The sequence below is a fragment of the Xenopus tropicalis genome, chromosome 6 (genome assembly GCF_000004195.4).
Source record: "Xenopus tropicalis strain Nigerian chromosome 6, UCB_Xtro_10.0, whole genome shotgun sequence".
Classification (NCBI taxonomy): Eukaryota; Metazoa; Chordata; class Amphibia; order Anura; family Pipidae; genus Xenopus; species Xenopus tropicalis.
Genome location: NC_030682.2, coordinates 93,444,567 through 93,464,070, shown reverse-complemented (window position 1 = coordinate 93,464,070; position 19,504 = coordinate 93,444,567). Strand labels below are relative to the sequence as shown.

Genomic DNA, 19,504 nt, shown 5'->3' with positions numbered 1-19,504 from the left:
CTGGAGATTTAGGAGAAGCTCACGCGGCTGTACAAAAATGTCATATAAATGTGAGAAACTGGAACACCAAATAAGTTGGTAATGATCATGTTTTAATTTCACAGGATCAGTATGTACGACCAGGATTAAAACTGGCGTTGGTTACCCCCAGCTGAGTGCTGTGATTGAATGTGCTGACTCTGCCCATGGGCTAAAAGGACACATCATTTCCGTAAGTGAAGAAGACATGGATAGCTTGTGCATAACTTCACATTATCTGAATGTTATTGTTCCGAATTAAAGGTACCTGTTGCAATGGTACTCAGTTCACTTAACAGCTTTTTGTGTTACTTTTAAATTAATACCAACTGCTGTATCAAGGATAAGTTGCAAAGGACTGAGTCCATTAGGAACCAATACGGCAATATGAATTTTGTTATTATTCTGCTCAGTGCAGACGTTTCTAAACACTGGTCAGTAAATCCTAGCTGTGGAAATTACCATTCTAACTGTAGACTGCAAGAAATAGACTGACTTGTGCATGGCATCCTAGCTTGGTTGCTCCTAACACAGTATCAGTATCTAACATCACTACCACATTAGCTGTCATTTTTCCATAAATTACTTTTATTGACTTTATTGTTAGTGCTAAAAAGCTATTTTAAAATTTGTCACTCATGTTGACATCTTGACATTTAGGGTGTTGCTTTTCTAGAAGTGGCAACTAGATGGTGCTGTGAGACAGAAATATTTCAACTAAAAAAATGATCTGTGGAAATAACTTCTACTTCCATTTCATAATATTATGTGGTCCCCCTTTGTAGTGTCAGCAGTGCCGGTCAGCTGGATTTAAACCAGTTATGCCTTGCGATGTTGGTTTCCTATTAGTCTGTATTAGGAAATGTTGGATTCAGTGCTTCCCTACAGTAAAGCCCATTATTTCTCAATTAAATTTCCCTAGAAGTATTTATGACACATGTGCCTTTCTGGACAATAGTGACACAGTGAAGCCCTGCAACGCTAATGTAATGTGCTCACCAGATGAACTAGGCATGAAGTTGAAAATCTAATCCGTTTATTATACTTTCTGAGTGATTTTATTTTGTTTCACTTGAAGGATGGAGGCTGCAGTTGTCCAGGAGATGTCGCCAAAGCGTTTGGTAAGTTGCATGAACAACTGGCAGCACTACCTTTGTTCTAAGGTTTTAAAAATGCTTCACTTTAAATCATATGGGTAAATCTAATGGCTTTAGCTTGTCACTTTAGCATTGCCTACATGATCTCTTATATAATCACTGATGCAATGAATAGCTACTATTCCCTTCAAAAAATCCAGACAATATGCTGGGAGATCATGATCTATATTTTGGTACCATATTTATACAAACATATATATATTTAGGCAATTAAACAGAAGGCATCCCTTACTGGCATTATAAAGTATATGACTGAAATCTTTGGGCCTAACAATAATCATTGATATTGTAGGCATAATATTATTCAGCAGCTCTGTTTAGGCTAAAGGATCACAAGGCTACAGAGGCAATCCTTCTTCTTGGTGCACTGATAGGTATGGGGTTGGTCTATAAGCCCACAGACATAGCAGATCTCTGTGCAAAAATGCATACTTTTGCCTTCACACCTTTTCCACCTTGTGTGTGCACCCAAAGTCTGGTGCTGTGCCTATCCGTGCATTAAGAAGAAGGAGTGGATGGGAGCACATTAGCTTTTCTCCACCAGCGTATAAAAGCAGATTATCAGCATGTGTGCCATTAACTATGTTGTAATTGCATTCTCTTAGTGTATCTGTCTGTGGATAGCTCTTGTCATAAGGGGTTTGTCTCACTACAGTCAGGCCTAAATTAAAGGTATTCTGTACACTCTTTACATTGCATATAATTCTTTCTACCTCTTACAATTTTATTCTTGAACCAACAAATTTATTTTTTTAGTTGTAATAATGTTGTGTAGGTGATATCTCAGTGCATCTGTTATCTGCTACCTTCCCATTGTGCTGCTGATTGGTTGCTGGGAGGGGGGGTGATAACACTCCAACTTGCAGTGCAGCAGTAAAGTGTGACTGAAGTTTATCACAAGTCACATGGCTGAGGGCACCTGGGAAACTAACAATATGTCTAGCCCCATGTCAAATTTTAAAGTTAAATATAAAAAAAATCTATTTTATTTTCTTTTTTAGCTCTTTTTCCAGTGCAGAGTTCTCATAATCCTTTTAAACAGCCTGTGGCATGTAGCCAGATAACAATTGAGTCTTGCAGATGTTGGAATGTGCAAGCCAAGTTAGTCTCATATTCACAAAAGGCAGGGGACACAATGCCACATGAAAATAACTTTACACTGCTTAACGTTTTCATTTGACAGACATATTAGGAAACAAATGAGCCCACAATTAATTGCATATAATGGATCCTCACTACCAAAGGTATTTTCAGAAATGTTATTGGCAGCACTGGAGCAGTTTAAGAGTAGGCGACAGAACATATTGGGCCTGATTCACTAAAGTGCGATAAAAATTATCGCACGCTTTTTTGCGTTAAAAAACGCAAAATAATTTGCGCGCGATTCACCATAGTATTATCGCGTGCGAAAAATCGCCATTTTCGCATGGGTTATTTCTCGCACTAGTTTTACCGCATGCGTTAATTTCCGTGCTGAAAAGAATACGATCGCATGATTCACTATAACTTTTGCGCGCTAAATATCGCATTTGGCTATGCGAAAATTAACACCTACAGGCAGGCGAAAAATTATACAAAAGTACAGTAAATGATTTTTTGCAATAAAATATGGACTTACAGTGTTATTTATTCAAGTATGTGTTTCCCCTAGAGTGACGCAGCCGCCAGTTTGCAGCGAAATTCATTTTTAATACAGTAATTTTCTGCAAGTATTGGCGTGTATGGCTAACATGGCGTGCGTTCATTTGCGCGACTATTTATATTTGGCTACAAGTGATGAAATGTTTCGCCAGGCGTGGATTCGCAGCGAATTTTTGGACGTGCGTTGAATTTTTTTGCGGCGGATTTTTTCATGCGTTTCGCAAAACAATCCGCCAATGGCAAAACGCATGAAAAAATTTGCCACGCAAAAATTCACCGCACATACAAAAATTTATACAAGCGTCAAAAAATAATAGTCACAGAAACAATTTTTTTGCCCGCACAACATTTTTGCCGTTTCGTGGATCTTTCGAAAGATTTGCTAATTTTTCAATAAAGATAACCAGAACACATTTGCTCATCACTAGTGGCTACTATTTATAAGCATCTACTATTTATATGCTACCATTTATATGCTACCATTTATATGTGGCTAATATTTATATACACCATTTATATGCGGGGACAATTTTTATACACTATTTCTAAGCTACCATTCATATGCGGTGACTATTCGCGGGCGTAATTTAGCACATGTACCAGCAAATACCACATTGAAATAGTCTTCGCGAGTTAAATAACGCATGCAATATCGCGCGTAAAAAAGCACGAGTATGCTCATAGTGAATCGTGCAAAAAATCGCCAAAATTAAGCCGCGGTAAAAATTTTAGCGCACAATAAAAATAGCGCACGTTTTATCGCCCTTTAGCGAATCAGGCCCATTGTGTGCCATAAATGAAACAAAGATAATATCATGGCTGAGGCAGCCTCTGCTCAGTTTCTGCTCATTAATATCATACTAACAGGACACACTTGTTTTTTTTTTTTCATTTTTTGCCCATATGTAATAGAGAGCAGTGCAGTAAAATTGAGCAGTTTAAGATGAATGAATTCATCAGAGGGACCAGCAGATAATTATATTGAAGAAAAGACCCCTGGCAGTGCTGTGAGCAACTGATCCACTGATTCTGCATCTCTTTTATGTTGGCATTGGAGGAAATAAAAATCCCCCAAAAATATATAGTTATAGAAGCATGTGGAATTATACTTAATATTAATATTATTAGAGCAGGAAAGCAATGCAGCCCTTTTTACAGTTTCCACATTTGGTTGCTTTTCTTTTATGATACCTGCAGTTAGGAAGACATTCCCATCCTCATAATGTGTCTAGTTTTATAGTGCCTACTGTAATCCCTTCAAATCCCTTCATTAAGGGAGATGGGCTTAAGGTGGCCATACACGCACCGATATTATCGTACGAAACCTCGTTTCGTACGATAATCGGTGCGTGTATGGCATGTCGGCGAGTCGACCGATATCGCAGGAAGCTGCTGATATCGGACGACTCGCCGATCGGACCAGTTTGAAAATTTTGACCAAAATTCTCCCTTCAGAGCTGAATCGGCAGAAGGAGGTAGAAATCCTATTGTTTCTACCTCCTTACCTGCCGATTCAGCCCTGAATGGTGTGTGGCGGATCTTACGATGTTTCGTGCGACCGATGGTCGTACGAAACATCGTCAGATCGCCACATGTATGGCCACCTTTAGGTCCACAGAGAATTGCAAAAGAGATTTCTACTTAATACTGCACTCTCTGCACAAAAGAAATATCCCCTGAACCCCACCACTTACCTTTTACATTCATCTGATGTGGGCTGACACCTCTATGTTATTAGCGACACTGCACATGGACAGATGAAGCCGGTGGTCATAGTGCCAAGCAACAGTGCCAGTCCAATGCCAGTGAATATTAAGGATGGAAGCAGAGGGATCAGTGTAAAAATGGTTCAGCCTGTGGGAATTCATTTAACAAGTCTGTGCCATATACTATACTCACATAAGAAAAATTAAATGTAATTTTAGTTTTCACTGATCTATTGATGTCCCAGTTAGCACTAAAAGCAGCATTGTGCTGTCCAGGCCCTACACAGAACAGCAATGTCAACTAAACAAGGAAGCTTGTGCAAGAGACATTCAGGAAGAGCAGAACATGTAGCATACAGTAGGTTTGTGCACACTCTTTAGAGTCCATATATCTCTCTACAGGTACATCCTCACTGTACAGTGGGCTACAGGTTTTCCCAGTGATACTGATTTAAAGAAAAAAATGCTTTTTGGCATGAGCTCATTCAGTTGGGCTTATGTAGAAAATATGCATAAAAACTTCCAGAAAAATTATAAATATCTATTTTATATATATATGTACATATATCGTATAGACAGTACCATAATCCATCATTTTACAATTGAACAAAATAAAGAAAGGGTTGTATGACTCTGCCAGCCTAAGGGAGTGGCATAACTATGCATAAAGTAGACCGGACCCGGGCTGCAGGGTCTGCTGTGCCATAGTCAAGGTGTGGCTTGAGAGGGCCAGGGAGGAGGGACTGGTCGTCCCAGGCCCCTTTAGAAGATTTTTCTGCAGGGGATCCCGGCGCGATCAAGTTACGCTGCTGCTGAAAAGGGATGGGGTTGGTTTTAACTTTTGCGAGTCAGAGATAGGTTATCATACTTTCCTTTTTATTTGTGGTATCAGGTATTTCTGTGTAAAAAAAAATATATATTTTTTAAATTCAGATTTTATGCATAAGCCCAACTGAATTAACACATGCCATAAAGTGGGATGGGGGGGGGGGTTATTTGCCTTTTATTATATATACATTTTATTCTGTATTTGTAAGAATCTTCCCTATTTGGATATTTAAATGGCCTTTCTGTCTGAGGTGAAGACATTTCCTGAGTGATCTACTGCTAACTTTTTGAGATCTCATATTCATCCTTCCAAGTTTTCTAATAATGATACAATGGCTTTTGAAAGCTCTGCAGGGAGCTGTTCTGCAGAGCAGGAAATGAGGTGTTCAAAGGAAAATGGTCTCTCAAATAGGAGCAAATTATATTGTACTGTAGCTTTATTCCCGGTTAAGTGTTGATAAGTTGAAGAGCTTTTTCTCTAAGGTGAAATGGGCAAAGTCTGTAGAGTAAGAGAAGTAATTCTAGTCCCTGTATTGTTCTTCAAAGCAAGCAGTACTTAATTGGAGAGGGCTCTCTCTAGGGTGAGATGGCAAAGTTTATAGAGTGAATAATTCTTGTCCTTGGGTTATGCTCTGGGTGTTATGAAGGCAATCAGTTATAGACTAAAGGAGGGGGAGTCTAAAGCTATATGACTTCACATTGCATAGTTCATTTTGTAGCAGAAGCAGTTTTTACAAGTATTAAACTGTAGTAGCAGTGGTGGTTTTTATTTTCGGTTCAAGTCTCCCTTGGTGGTGAAGGATTCCCTTAGCTCATAAACTGTTATATATGTATGAAGACATTGCTGTATCAGCCATAAAGTATCAACAATAGTATCAACAACATAGAGAACAACAAATGGTCACACACAAATCCCACTCTCTGTCATGTTAAGTCTCAAGTAATATTTGGGAGAGAAAATAGCATGCTCCTTAAATCATACACCAACTGGCATTTAGCTTGAGCCCCCACACTCTGCTTCAGTGGGTCCAGCCCCACACTGTTGAAACCACTGCAATAGAGAGTCATAGATATTTTCTTTATTTTATGCTTCTGTTTTATAAAGTGCTAAAAGATACAGGCAATATAAATGTGCATGATGGCATCACTGAGCTGTATTATAACCATAACCTTGCCATATGCATACCAGTTATGTTCCTGCAAGTTGAATGCATATTAACTTTGACAGAATGATTTAGATAAAGGCCACAAAAACATTATTCCTGGAATAAGCGTCATTTAATGCACAGTTTAGGAATTCTGCCATACACAAACATTAAAACCTTCCCACACTAAGTGCATATTTTCTATGATGGTCTCAAGAGAAACAAAACAAAAGATTTCCCACTAGATTCTGAGCAGTTGCTTATATAAAAGTGTTGAGAAGCATTCATTTGCACACTATTATAAAAGTGCCTGCCCGAGACATATAGAAGCAAAATGGGTTTATAACAATTGCTGTTACTGTCTAGAACCTTTAAGAGCAATAACTAGAAATTCTTTGTATAGATCAAATAGAGAAATGCCTTGGCAACAGCATCATTTGGATTTGTGCAGCAGTCTTTCTTTTGAAAAATTCCAATAATCTATAAACCTTTGCTATAGTATTAGATTTCTTTCAAATCTACTTCTTTCTTTCTGCTATCGGTATACAGGGATGTGCCCCCAGCCTATTGCTTTTTAATAATAATGAATTGATATATTTTATTCTCTTAGATTTTCTTATAATCATTTTTCTCTTCTCCTTCTTCTTCACTGGGTCTGTGTATCTAAGGCTCAAATTGCCTTTATTATATCACAATATGAACCGATTAACACTGGTATCATTTGTCATGCTGCATCATTCATTATTTTATTTGGATATATAAAAACCAGCAGTCTGGACCCATGCTAAACTTGACTCAGTTAGCTCTAGTTAGTTGCACTCTTTCTTACTACAGGCATGGAATCCCTTATCCAGAAACCCGTTATCCAGAAAGCTCCGAATTACGGAAAGCCTGTCTCCCATAGACTCCATTTTAATCAAATAATTCAGAATTTTCAAACTGATTTCCTTTTTCTCTGTAATAATAAAACAGCATCTTGTAATTGATCCCAACTAAGATATAAATAATCCTTATTGGAGGCAAAACAATCCTATTGGGTTAAATTAACGTTTTATTGATTTTTTAGTAGGTATGGAGATCCAAATTATGGAAAGACCCCTTATCCGGAATACCCTCGGTACCAAGCATTCTGGATAATGGGTCCTATACCTGTATTAATTTTATGGGTATTAAAATAATCTGATCTGTACTAGTCAAATGAGCTAGATGTTCCAATAAGTTAGTTAAAATGCTCATAATAATATTGTTTCTTTATTGTTACAGCGCATTCGCTATCAGGTCAGCTGTGGCATTTTTTTCAAGCATTAGATACTACATATTCATGACCTGGCTCTAGAGTCCTGCATAAGATTCTACAGGAATTTTAAAATATATTCTTTCTATAAATGGTGCAAAAGTTTTAAAAATGCAAATTAGGGGGCATTTACTAAAGTTTGGCACCCCCAAGTGTTTCTTTCCTAGTAATAATTATCTTTACAGAGGAATGAAACGGTTCTATGGGAAAAACTGGAACTGAATTAGGAGAAAAGGAATTGGATCTGGCCCATAATTGTAACTGTAACTATCACTCAGATAGGAGTGTGCTTATATTACACACCATGAAGAAAACAATTTATGTTCAATCTGCCGCACAGTAATGCAGGAATTACGTAAAACCTGTTTTCTCTATGGGACTCCATGCAGATTAAACTGGACATGCATAATTTTATGTGAGTTCAATTTCTACATATACTCCACTCTGTACAGAAAAGACTGGATTCACGTTGCCATACACGGGCTGATAAAAGCTGCCAGTGGACCCAGTTGGCAGCTTATTGGCCAGTGTATAGGGCCCTTTAACAGGCCTTCCCAACCGATATCTGGCTGAAAAACAGATATCAAATGGGGGGTTTAATTTACCCATTAGATTAAGGACCTAATCTGCGTGTTGATGGGGTCCTCAATCATGCGGCCTGCATAGCAATTATGACCCATAACGGGGAAAGATCCACTCATTTGGAGACCTTTCAATGCATGGCAACCTTTAGTTAACTCCTGCTTTCTGGTTGGAAAACACACAAAAGCCACCACATAGGAATGACCCATGAACTACCAATTATCTAAATCTTATGAAATCCTAAATATGTAAACCCAGAGATGTTTTGCCTTTGCCAGGGCAACTGTCTCAAACGCCCTCTTGCTTGTTGAACATTGCACTGACACTGAGATTGACAAAGCAGGAGAGCTCTGTGTACTAGGATGTACTGTACTTTCATGGTTTATGATTCTGTGCGAAAGCCAGAGTTGCTATATGTATAAAGAGCAGCTCAAGAAGAAAAGATATAAGTGATCTGGAGTATATTTCCTCTATATGTTAATAGCCTCAATCCTTTAGTTCACAAATTCAGGCTCCCTCTCTGCATTCATGTTTCAACTTTCTAGATCACCCAGTGCACCCCTATTCCCAGTTTAGCACCTTTCTTCAGTCTTCCACCAGTCATTTATTTTTCTCCTAAGTTATGAATTGCTCTCTTCAATAATGTTCACGTTCTCCCTCCTGTTCATAATGCTTCTGATTTTAGCTCTTGTTCATCCATCCCTGTGGCAGTTCTGCTCCACAGCAAGTTTCCTGGACTCATGTAAAAAAGGCAGCCATTTTTCAGCATCTATGCAGTTTTTTATGGTAAACCATAAAAAAATCTATAAACATTAGAAGATGCGTTGGACTTGTGATTTATGTGTTTTTTTCCTTGTAGCTAAGTATTATTATTCTTTTATTTACATAGCACTGACATATTCTGTAGCAATTTACAGAGATTATAGATTATTTCTATTGCTGCACCACTAGAGCTTTCATGAGTCACCTTTCTGTATATTTGTATAGGTTTGCTTTGGAGTGTGAGAGGAAATAGGATTACCTAGAAGAAACTCACAGATGGTGAGAACAAAATCACTGTACATCAGGGATTCCCAACCTTTCTTATTCGTGAGCCACAGTCAAATGTAAAAAGACTTAGAGAGCAACACAAGCACCATAAAAGTTCATGGAGCTGCCAAATAAGGGCTAAGGTTGTCTATTAGGCAGCCTCTATGCACACTATTAGCTTACAGGGGGCTTTATTTGGTAGTAAATCTTGTTTTTATTCAACCAAAACTTGCCACCAAGTCAGGAATTAAAAAGTAACTACCTGGTTTGGGGGCACTGAGAGCAACATCCAAGGGGTTGGGGAGCAACATGTTGCTTTCAAGCCACTGGTTGGGGACCACTGCTGTACATAATGCCTTGTTCTGGGCTAATGATTACTGATTTACTGCCCATACTATACTTAGCCTAAGCAGGGCTAGCAGGCAAATTTGAAAGAAAACTTTAGTAATTATTAAATGTTTAAAAGAATGAAAATGTTGGTTCAACCCAACTTTTTAGTTTTCTAGCTGTTTCCTAGAAGTTGACTTTGTAAGCTATAATTAACAAACACTTTCTTTCTTAATATAACAGGAGCTGGAGCAGATTTTGTAATGCTGGGTGGGATGCTTGCAGGACATGATCAGTGTGCCGGAGACATCACAGAAAAGAATGGAAAGAAGGTGATGTTGTTCTACGGAATGAGTTCTGACACTGCCATGAAGAAACATTCTGGCAAAGTGGCTGAATACAGGTACAGCATTCTATGGGGGAATTCACAAACTTGGTGATATTGAGATGTTATAAGAGCGGAGCTAGATTTGACAGATTTTCTGCCTTATTCACAAACCTCTCTCTCCACTTTTGTGAATTTGTCTTTTAAATAACCAGGTTTCAGATTTTGTCTTAAAGATGACATTTGACCAACAATTTTTAATGAATTTGTCTTTAACTCTTAATAAATCTGTCACTCTGCCATCAAACCCAGTCCCACATTTACTGTATTAATGATTTTGCCAGCAGGATTTTGCATTTCATTTACTAGTCATCTCAATTTAGGGGCATTTCCTGAAGGGTCATTTTAGTTTTCCTAAGAAGGAAGCTGAGCTGGATAAGCTGGGCTTTCTGATTTTTAAAAAAAATTTTTTGTGTAATTTCATTTTCATGGGAAGAAGTGAATCAAGTGCCCACCCCCTGCACTACTGTGCCACCGCACTACTTCTCTACCCTCCACTGAGTACTGGTCAACAGAAATCTGGCTCACCTACCAACATACCCCGTAAAAAGGGGCCCACCAGGACCAGGGCCCACCACATTTTTCCCAGTGCTCTGTTCAGCCAGTCCAACCTTGAATTCACAGTACCCCAATATCCCAGTTTGGGTGTCAGTGTGCATGTGCTGCTTGCTAATCACCAAGATGGCTGCTGGAAACAAGTGACGCAGCTGGTGGCCAATGCTGTCTTTGTAGTTCTGCTATGGGGCCCAGATACATTGGGGCAAGTGTCAGTGATTAAAGAGGAGTCGATGCTGCTAAAACTAAAAATTGACCTGGGAGCCTTTACTTTTCCTTTAAATAAAGATTTATAAAATATAGTCTCCCAAATCATTATTATTGCCTCATTCATTAAGCTAGAACTAGCATAATAATACAAATGGGAGGTAAAAGCGTTTTATATACATAAGATTGTATAGATTACACTTTCTGTTTAATCAGTGTCTTACTTGTTTATAAAAGTGTTAATGAAGCTTTTTGCACCTGTAGTTATAGGGTTAGATAGAAAGAAGTGTGAAATAGAGATTGAGTGAATCAAAGAAAAAAGAGCTTTTCTCCATTTTAAAAATGTTTAAACAACAAATTCAGCACTTCTGTAGTAAAGCATTGGAAGCAAACACATATTCTTTACCAGGACATTATACTCAAATGCAGACATTTTAGAAGACATTTGACCTATATTAATACATGACGGTACAAGTGTGTTAGGTCATTCAGAAAAAATAGGATAAATATTGTTTACCACTAAACATCTATCTACAGCTCTGTTTTGCACCCCTTGTTGCTCAGGTAATATAGGAGGCATATATACCACAATTTTTACCAAAACAACATGTGCACTTTACAAAGCATAATATACCCACTGCTACAAATTATTAAGGTTATTCAACGTTATCCCTGACGTTCTTTACCTCTACAGTTTAGTTTGTTCATTTTCATAGTCACAGAAAGACAGGATTGCAATGCTAATGTCATACATGGGGTTGGGGTAGAGAACTCATAGGCTGATTTTTGCCTCTCCCCAGACTTGGGGTTGGGGCAGAGAACTGATAGGCTGATCTTTGTCCCTCCACCATTACATCACAGCTGCATGCTCACTGAAGCAGCCTTGAAAGAAGAGATGTTGCAGTGTGACATTGGTAGGTAAGGGTAGCTCATATTGCACAAATGATTTGTGTAGCATTAATTATAGTTTTAAAGTGAAATTAATTTTAGTATTTTAAAAAGGACACACTTTTCCTCCTTCATGTCTCAAAATTATATATATTATGCCTGAAAATATAACATACCTGTATAGTATAACAGATTAATAAAGTATAACAGATTGAATACAGATTGAATTAAAATCTCCCATTATTATCACTTGCCCCAAACTAGCAGCCTTTTCTATTTGCAACAGGAGCTGGGCCTCCTCCTCTTCGCTTACATTAGGGGGTCTATAGCATACCCCTACAATTAATTTGGTAGATTCTTTACTATCTGTGAGAAGCTCTCTCTGTTACTTCCATCACTTACTCCATAATATTTGCTTTTAGTTCCTGCTTAACGAACAGACACACTCCTCCTCCTTTTCTATTGCCCCTGTCCCTCCGAAACAATGTGTAACCCCCAGTATTAACTGCCCAGTCATGAGACTCATTCAACCAAGTTTCAGCAATGCCAATCACATCATATTTCCGCTCCAGCGCCAGTACCTCCAGCTCTCCCATTTTACCAGTCAGACTCCTTGCATTAGTAAACATTCATTTAATACTGGTACCTGCGTGAGAATGTTGCGTAAACAACTTATGGGCCTCCCTGCCATTATCAGTATCCTGTAGAAGAGGAAGGCAAATAATTCAAAAACCATGAAAAAGAAATAACGAATACCAAATGCAAAGTTGCTAGGAAAATGGCATTCTGTAACACACTAAAAGTCAACTTAAGGCTAATGCCCCACAGACAGATTAGTCGCATGCGCATATGCGTCCTTTAGTTTATCCAAAGTCATGCAAGGTTTCCTACTGCAGGCGACTTTGGGAAACAAAGCGACATGTATGTCTTTCCACTTGCGATTCTCATTGTTAGCAGTGAGAGATCGGATACTGTATATTAGTAACAGATTTATCGCGGGCAACTAATCTGTACATGAGGAATTAGCCTAAAGGTAAACCATCACTGTAAGTGTAATTGCACACTCTATGTAATTAACTTAAATGTACTTTTCTATAAACTATGCCTCTTTAGAAAGGCATTTAAAGGGAACTTATTACCCAACAAATGACTCAAGCTGCATGAAAAAAGTCTAAGTGAAGTTCTTCAAGTTGCTAATGATCTATAGCCCCAGTACTTATTGCTATGGTTTTGAATATACTACAGTTGCCTATATTGACCCTTGAGCTTTAATAATTTCAAGGGTGTTGCCAGCTGTAGTTCAGCAGCAGCAGGTATGCTATGGGAAAACTTTTACTTGGCAGGAAATTTGGCATCTACCGCCTAAACATAAGAAGCCAAATGTTAGCTCATTTCTATAGCATGCCAGTGCCATACAGCTTCCTGCATTTTCCTTTAGCCTATTGGGCTTAGTGTATTGATCCTTGTGTATCTGCTGTTCTAAGTAATTTTGCTTAGACCTGCACTGTTTGATTTCGTTATCTAGCTACTGCATCTCAGGTGGCTACAGGCATCCACTTTAGCATTTCAATGAGGCTATTTTAACGCTGCAATCCGCTTTGCGGCTTTAGATTTGATTGCGGTATTATTATACTCACAATGCTGCATGACAGCCATTGATTGATCACAGTACAGCTGCGCATCCATACACATAAAGCAGCCTGCTTACAAGTTTATCCCTTAACTGGTCTGTGGGACACTTTACTCTCTGGCTCCTGGGCAGTCAACTACATGAGATTATCTGGGCTGCAGGCTTTTTCCATTGTGCTGTCATCATTATAAGCGGCTACAAACATGCTAATCTGTATATGCGCTTACTTATATGCACAGTCACATGTTTATATATTGGATGCATACAGTATATATGTTATGAGGTCTACTCACAGAGTGAGTAGGAATGTTTCCCATTCATACCAGTGGGAGGCAATGTGTGGAGACTGTGGGATTTTGGCATTTGAAATGCCTTTGCGGCAGAGCTGTCCAACTTTTTCAGTGTGGTACCCTGATTATAGGGCTAGATAACAATAATGTCATATAATGTCTCTGGAGCCTTTAAACAAACACAGGGCTATAAAAATCACTTTGGGACCACACCAAGTCCATAGACCTGCAGTTGGACAGTCCTACCTAGGGAACAAAGAGAAGAATGAAGCCGGAAGCATAAATAAGGTTATAATGAGTTTATATGTCGTTAACTTCAATAACTTAAACTTACAGTTTGTACTTGTTATGTTTGCATTACTCTGTTACCGCAAACCACAGAGTATTTGTTGAAGAATATGCATACCTGTATTTTAGAAATCCAGATATTAATCTGTGTATTGGAAGTTGCTATTTATTTATATAAATAGATGAGTCTATTAATCCCTTTAGTTTTGGTTTACTTGAAGCTTAGTTGTGACTTTAAATGTGCAATAATTAGCGTTGAAATTCTTAGATTCTGGACCCATCCTTGGGTACCAAGGCTGCTTATTTTGCTTCTCCATGACCCTCTTCATTAATGTTCTGCTATTATAGTCAGTAATAATTACATTTAAAGTGCATTAACTAATTTTTGAGAAAAAGTTTAAGCAATCCTGAAAGTGAAGATGATGAAACCCTTGAGAAAGCCATAGAGAAGTATAAATATGTGAGAAATATTTCTTCTCTCTTTTATGTCACTTATAATGAGATGTAAGTATATAGTGCTATGTTGCACCATTGTGTGCCCTTCTGCCTGTCAAAGATAAACCTCAAGGGCCTGCCTTCTTTTTCTACATCTCTGCCATATTTCCCCTAACTAATTTATGTATTTGTTTCTGTCCATGGGGATGTGGTTAGAAGGTTTCCTGAGCATCCGTGACAGGGAACCTTACTGCTCTACTTCTTAGCGTAGCAATGATATCACCATGTGATGAGTTAGATCGCCATTACTAATTGCCATGCTTTCATGATCATTACTGTTCAGATCACAGTACTGTTACCAATAATTAGTAAAATTTTAAGTGTGTATTTTGCAAAGTCCTTGTACCCAATAATCACTTACACCAAATGCCATTTTTACAAAGTAACGGGATGAAAACCTGTCCCACTTCATGAAAACGGCATACATGATTCCTAAAATCTGTTCGTATATCCTTAAAGAGACTTTACTCACATAAATAATCACATAAATAATTAAAAGGGAAATACATCATTTGTCTCTCTCCTCTCTCTAATGAGACAATAATAAAGAAAAAGAAGCTCATTAGTGCCAATCCATAGTCTATAAGGCTCAGAATCTTTGTTAGTGGCCCTGAATTTCTAATTATTGCACTGTTGTTTTTTAATTTGTGGAACAGAACACATATTAATACAGGCGGTTAATTAAATGTTATTAATCCCTTTACACAAAGATACACATGTACTTTCTCACAGACAAGGGGAAGATGGCCAGATCACTTGCATATATAGCAGATCAGTTGGCCCTCTCTGCTCCTGGGCCCCACCGCAACTAAAAAATACAGTTACCTCCTTACAGCCTGGTTCTGAATTCTGCTCTTCATCAGTTTCTAACAGTCTTCTACCTTCTTTATTTAGGGCTTCGGAAGGCCGAACCGTGGAAGTTCCATACAAAGGTGATGTGGAAGATACCATTCGGGATGTCCTGGGAGGTGTGCGATCAACCTGCACCTATGTGGGGGCTGCCAAACTGAAAGAGCTAAGCAGACGGACAACATTCATTCGTGTGACCCAGCAGTTCAATCAGATGTTCACATAGTTCAGCTAACTTGAAACAAAAAGAAAATTCAACTCCTATACTGAGTGTTCAACTGCAGTGCCAGTTTTCACCATTTTTCTGTTCTGTTTTTCCTTTTCATCAGCAAATAATGAACATACATTTGAATCAAGATCATAGCCCTGTAGGTCGGCTTCCTATGCACTATAACAAGGGCTTCCATGTCTTACTCATCTTAAAGAAGAGCTGGTTAAACATCCATACTGCAGGTGTTGTCTAACAGATCAACACCTATGGTATGTCCTAAGTTTCCCTTTAAAGTGGCTGAATATGGAAGCCCTAAATAACATACACCAAATTTATTACCTCAGATTCCTTCCAATAACTGGTAGGTTTTAACTTTTTTTTTTTTCTAAAGTTTAGTCAGTAGTGATTATATTATTTTGGTTAAATGCCAAGGAATTTTAATATATTGTTTTATTAATAACTTATATACAGCAATATAATAGAGTGAATATTTTATGACTTTATTTATTTAGAATTTACAATAGAGACTTTTTAACCCCTAAAACTCATCTCTAGGTATTCATAAGTAGTGACTAGTAGTATCTATTTATGGCGCTTAGGTACCCCTGTTAAAACCTGGGAACCTTTTGCTACAAAAACTGCGTAAGGAGGCTACACACAGGCTGTATTTTGGGTGTGTCCAACTGGTCAGCTTATAGATGGATATTGTATGATATGGCCATACATATTGACGGCTAAAACAATTGAGAGCTCATTTGCAAATCAAAATGCACTAAAATGGACCCAGAAATGTAATGTAGTAGTTATCGAGTGCAGTGGATGGTCGTGTAATTTCCAAACATGGTGCCCCACATGCTGCTCTTTTTCTTACAGGTGCAAATTTGGCCCATTTACGTTCAGTTTACTAACTGACACAATTTTAGTACAATTTGGCAATTTTTTACTTATTGCTGGAATTCACGGAAGTAATTTTGCACCAAGGGTAAAATATGATGAATTTAGATATTTTTTTGCATTTTCTACTTTGTAATGTTAGGTAATGCCATGCTGGACAGAATAACAACACATTCTAATGCTTCCTGCAGGACCATATATGTATTGATAGCCTCCAAATCCCAAATTGCTTGCCTATTATCATGTGTATGGTCAGCTTTGAAGCTCTCTCCAATAACTTTTACTGGCCAGTTGTCACATGCCACAGAGCAGGAGTGATAATCACTCATTAAACCTCAGACCCATTTAGACAATGTGTCAGCTGCTTATGTTACCATTACTGAAACCTCACCCCTAGATCACATAATGATTATAAGTTATATCGATGTAAAATGGTGTGTCCTAAAGCCTTTGTAATGGTGCCTTGGATGGAACAAAGTAAGGTTGTACATTGTTTCTCCATTATAAATGCTGCTGAATATAGCATTTCACTAATTGCATGTATGGATATATATATATATAAGCATGCAAGATTAATTTGGTTTTGTATGCAATTTTCAAAACACACCTTTACAAGCATTTTATAAACCGTTATATTCTTTGAAAACATTCAACGATTTGGAAGACCTTTAGGCTGAGACAGCTAAAAAGAATCATAAGGAAAATTTGACTATGTAAAAGATTATATCTAAGGTGTTTCAGAAGAAGATGGGTTTCTAGCATAAAATGTAACCACTTCTTCTTCCTTTAGAGGAAACTTTGAACCATATTCTTTAACAAGTTTTGTGTTACGTACCTGGGTCACACAGGGGCTCCTTGTGCCTCTAAGTAAAGCAGCCATGTTGTTAGTTCTTTGCTGCTTTAAACTTCTTCTTCCTCAAGTCTAGGAATCAAATGTTTCGTTCCAGTTCTCCAGTTGTTTTCTACAATTGCTGACCAGTATTTGGTTGGAATTAGCCTTCATATATTTTCCCTTCATATTTGCAATTGTACCAACTAGGTTGTTGTCACACCACTGGAATTTTTTATGAGACTAAAGAGAATAGCTGCAATGAGGATTTGTCACAAGTACCTAAATCCATGTCAGGTTTAAAATGTTAAAAAAACTTTTCCTTGAAGACTGTTGTAATTTAGCTCAACAAATGTCTTCTCTTAGTGTTAATGTAATCTCTCCCAAGCTACAGCCAATGCCTTGCACCTCTAGTGGCCTTATAAATGGCTTGCAAGATAGTGCTGTGATCCTTCTTGTACACTCCGTTCTTTTCTGATTATTATTTAAAATCAAATCTTGGCCTTGCAAAGTAGTGTAATGCCACTGAGCGGAAAGCAGCCTTTTATTTATTGTTTCTAAATAATCTTGAACAAAAGAATGTGTTTTGGTAGTATACTAGATAGTATCTGTGCTGCTGATTGTACCTGGTAGGCAGGCAATGCTTTAGTTGAATATTATTGAAAATACAGAACACCAATGTGTTTTAGTTCTTATTGATGGGTATCTGCCAGCAATCAAGAGTTTGTGTAGCATCACCCAAAAGTCATTAACTGTCAGGAATGCTGGGAAATTTAGCTGAACATCATCTTATGGACCTATAGGTGCTTACAAGTAAATCTGTACTATAAGGTATTTTTGGCACCTATGAAAACATGTGCTGTACACTGATCAGTAATTTAGCAGTATCATACAATTCTGGTCTGAAAATAGTCATGTATAGATCAGTCTTCACCATGCATTCATAATAGAAAGCTTTTTTTTAATACCAAATCCCATGATATGAAAGCTGCAACTGTATGAAAATGTCTATGAGCCTTTCCATGACTGCATGAACCTGCCAACGGAACTTAGACATTCTGTCTAAATGCATGTGTGGGAGTACTGTAGGCATGTAGTGTGTTGCATTCCCAAAATAGCAAAGCCTAATCTTAAACCATCTGCTTTCAAAATATAGAAAAATCTGTGGGATTTTCTTTTTGCAATGTTGGAAATGTGTTTGTTATAATATTTCATATACAGACCATTGTGCCTTCATAATATAGCTTAGCAGTGCCCTACACCATGAGAAAGTCCTCTATGAATGCCAATAATTAGTAGTGCCTGGGCAAACCAAGTGCTGACTGCCACCTTTCCATTGCCTGACCAGGGAGTGCCATTAAAATGAATGGGGAGTGATTCCAAGAGTTTGTTGCCTGCCTGTATACTATTGACCTTATATTTCTTATAGGCTAATTTATGATACTTAAGAGGGAATTCTGTTTGTCTGCCAGGTTTGGCAGTATCAGCCTAGAAACATTGCTTTAACATTAGCTAGAATTGTTAGTCGGCACTAGAATAGCTTTGTATAAAAGATCAGTGTAGACAAATGATTTGGGCCCAAGTTTTCAAATAATGATATTTTCAGTAGACACGGTGCCCTTGCCCTGATGCCATATCTGCAGGCATCATTGCTTTCTATAACTTCTGAGAATGTCATAAGAAATGAAGCTCTGTGGGCTGGGGCAGTATAGACACATCATTTTACAATAAAAAGTTATATATGGCACAGATCATCCCATATCATGGCAGTTTTGTATGGTATACGTTACTCCTAAAGCTGAGAATTCCTGTGTAATCAGATGGTTCTGCCCAAGATGCAAGTGATCCCACTATGGGAAGTCTGGCTACACATGGATGGACAGCTGGTTGGAATCAACCAAAATGGCCCACTATATTGCACCATATGTAAAGAATTCAGGATGTACATTTATATTCATTACTCTTAACCTTTGAAGTGAGGGCCTTCATATTCTATCACAATTTTTTTTACTATTTGTGAATTTTAGTTTGTGTTTTCTAAAGGTTATTTCATGCCAACTATAACTATATAGTTCTGTTTGCTTCAGCAACATGACTGTAAAACCATTACTATCGACCAGTTCACTTTTCATGGAGATGTATTGAAGTATTTCTTTGTCTTTACTTAATGGCTTACTTGTGCTTCATGATTGGAAACTACTGAGGATGTTCTTCTTAGGCAGAAAATAAAGCACCAATTACATGCAATTTGGTTGT

The 19,504-nt window shown here is 37.9% G+C and overlaps 1 protein-coding gene across 2 annotated transcripts in view; it reads left to right on the top strand.

The window, feature by feature from the left end:
* The window catches only part of gmpr (guanosine monophosphate reductase), a 49,760-nt gene extending 30,265 nt beyond the window's left edge, over positions 1 to 19,495 (top strand). For both annotated transcript variants that reach the window (NM_001113824.1, XM_012964242.2), the window contains 4 exon segments: positions 105 to 211; positions 1,097 to 1,139; positions 9,971 to 10,130; positions 15,360 to 19,495. In NM_001113824.1, the coding sequence (NP_001107296.1) occupies positions 105 to 211; positions 1,097 to 1,139; positions 9,971 to 10,130; positions 15,360 to 15,540 (491 nt within the window). In that variant the 3' untranslated portion in view covers positions 15,541 to 19,495.
* The last annotated feature ends 9 nt before the right edge of the window (positions 19,496 to 19,504 follow it).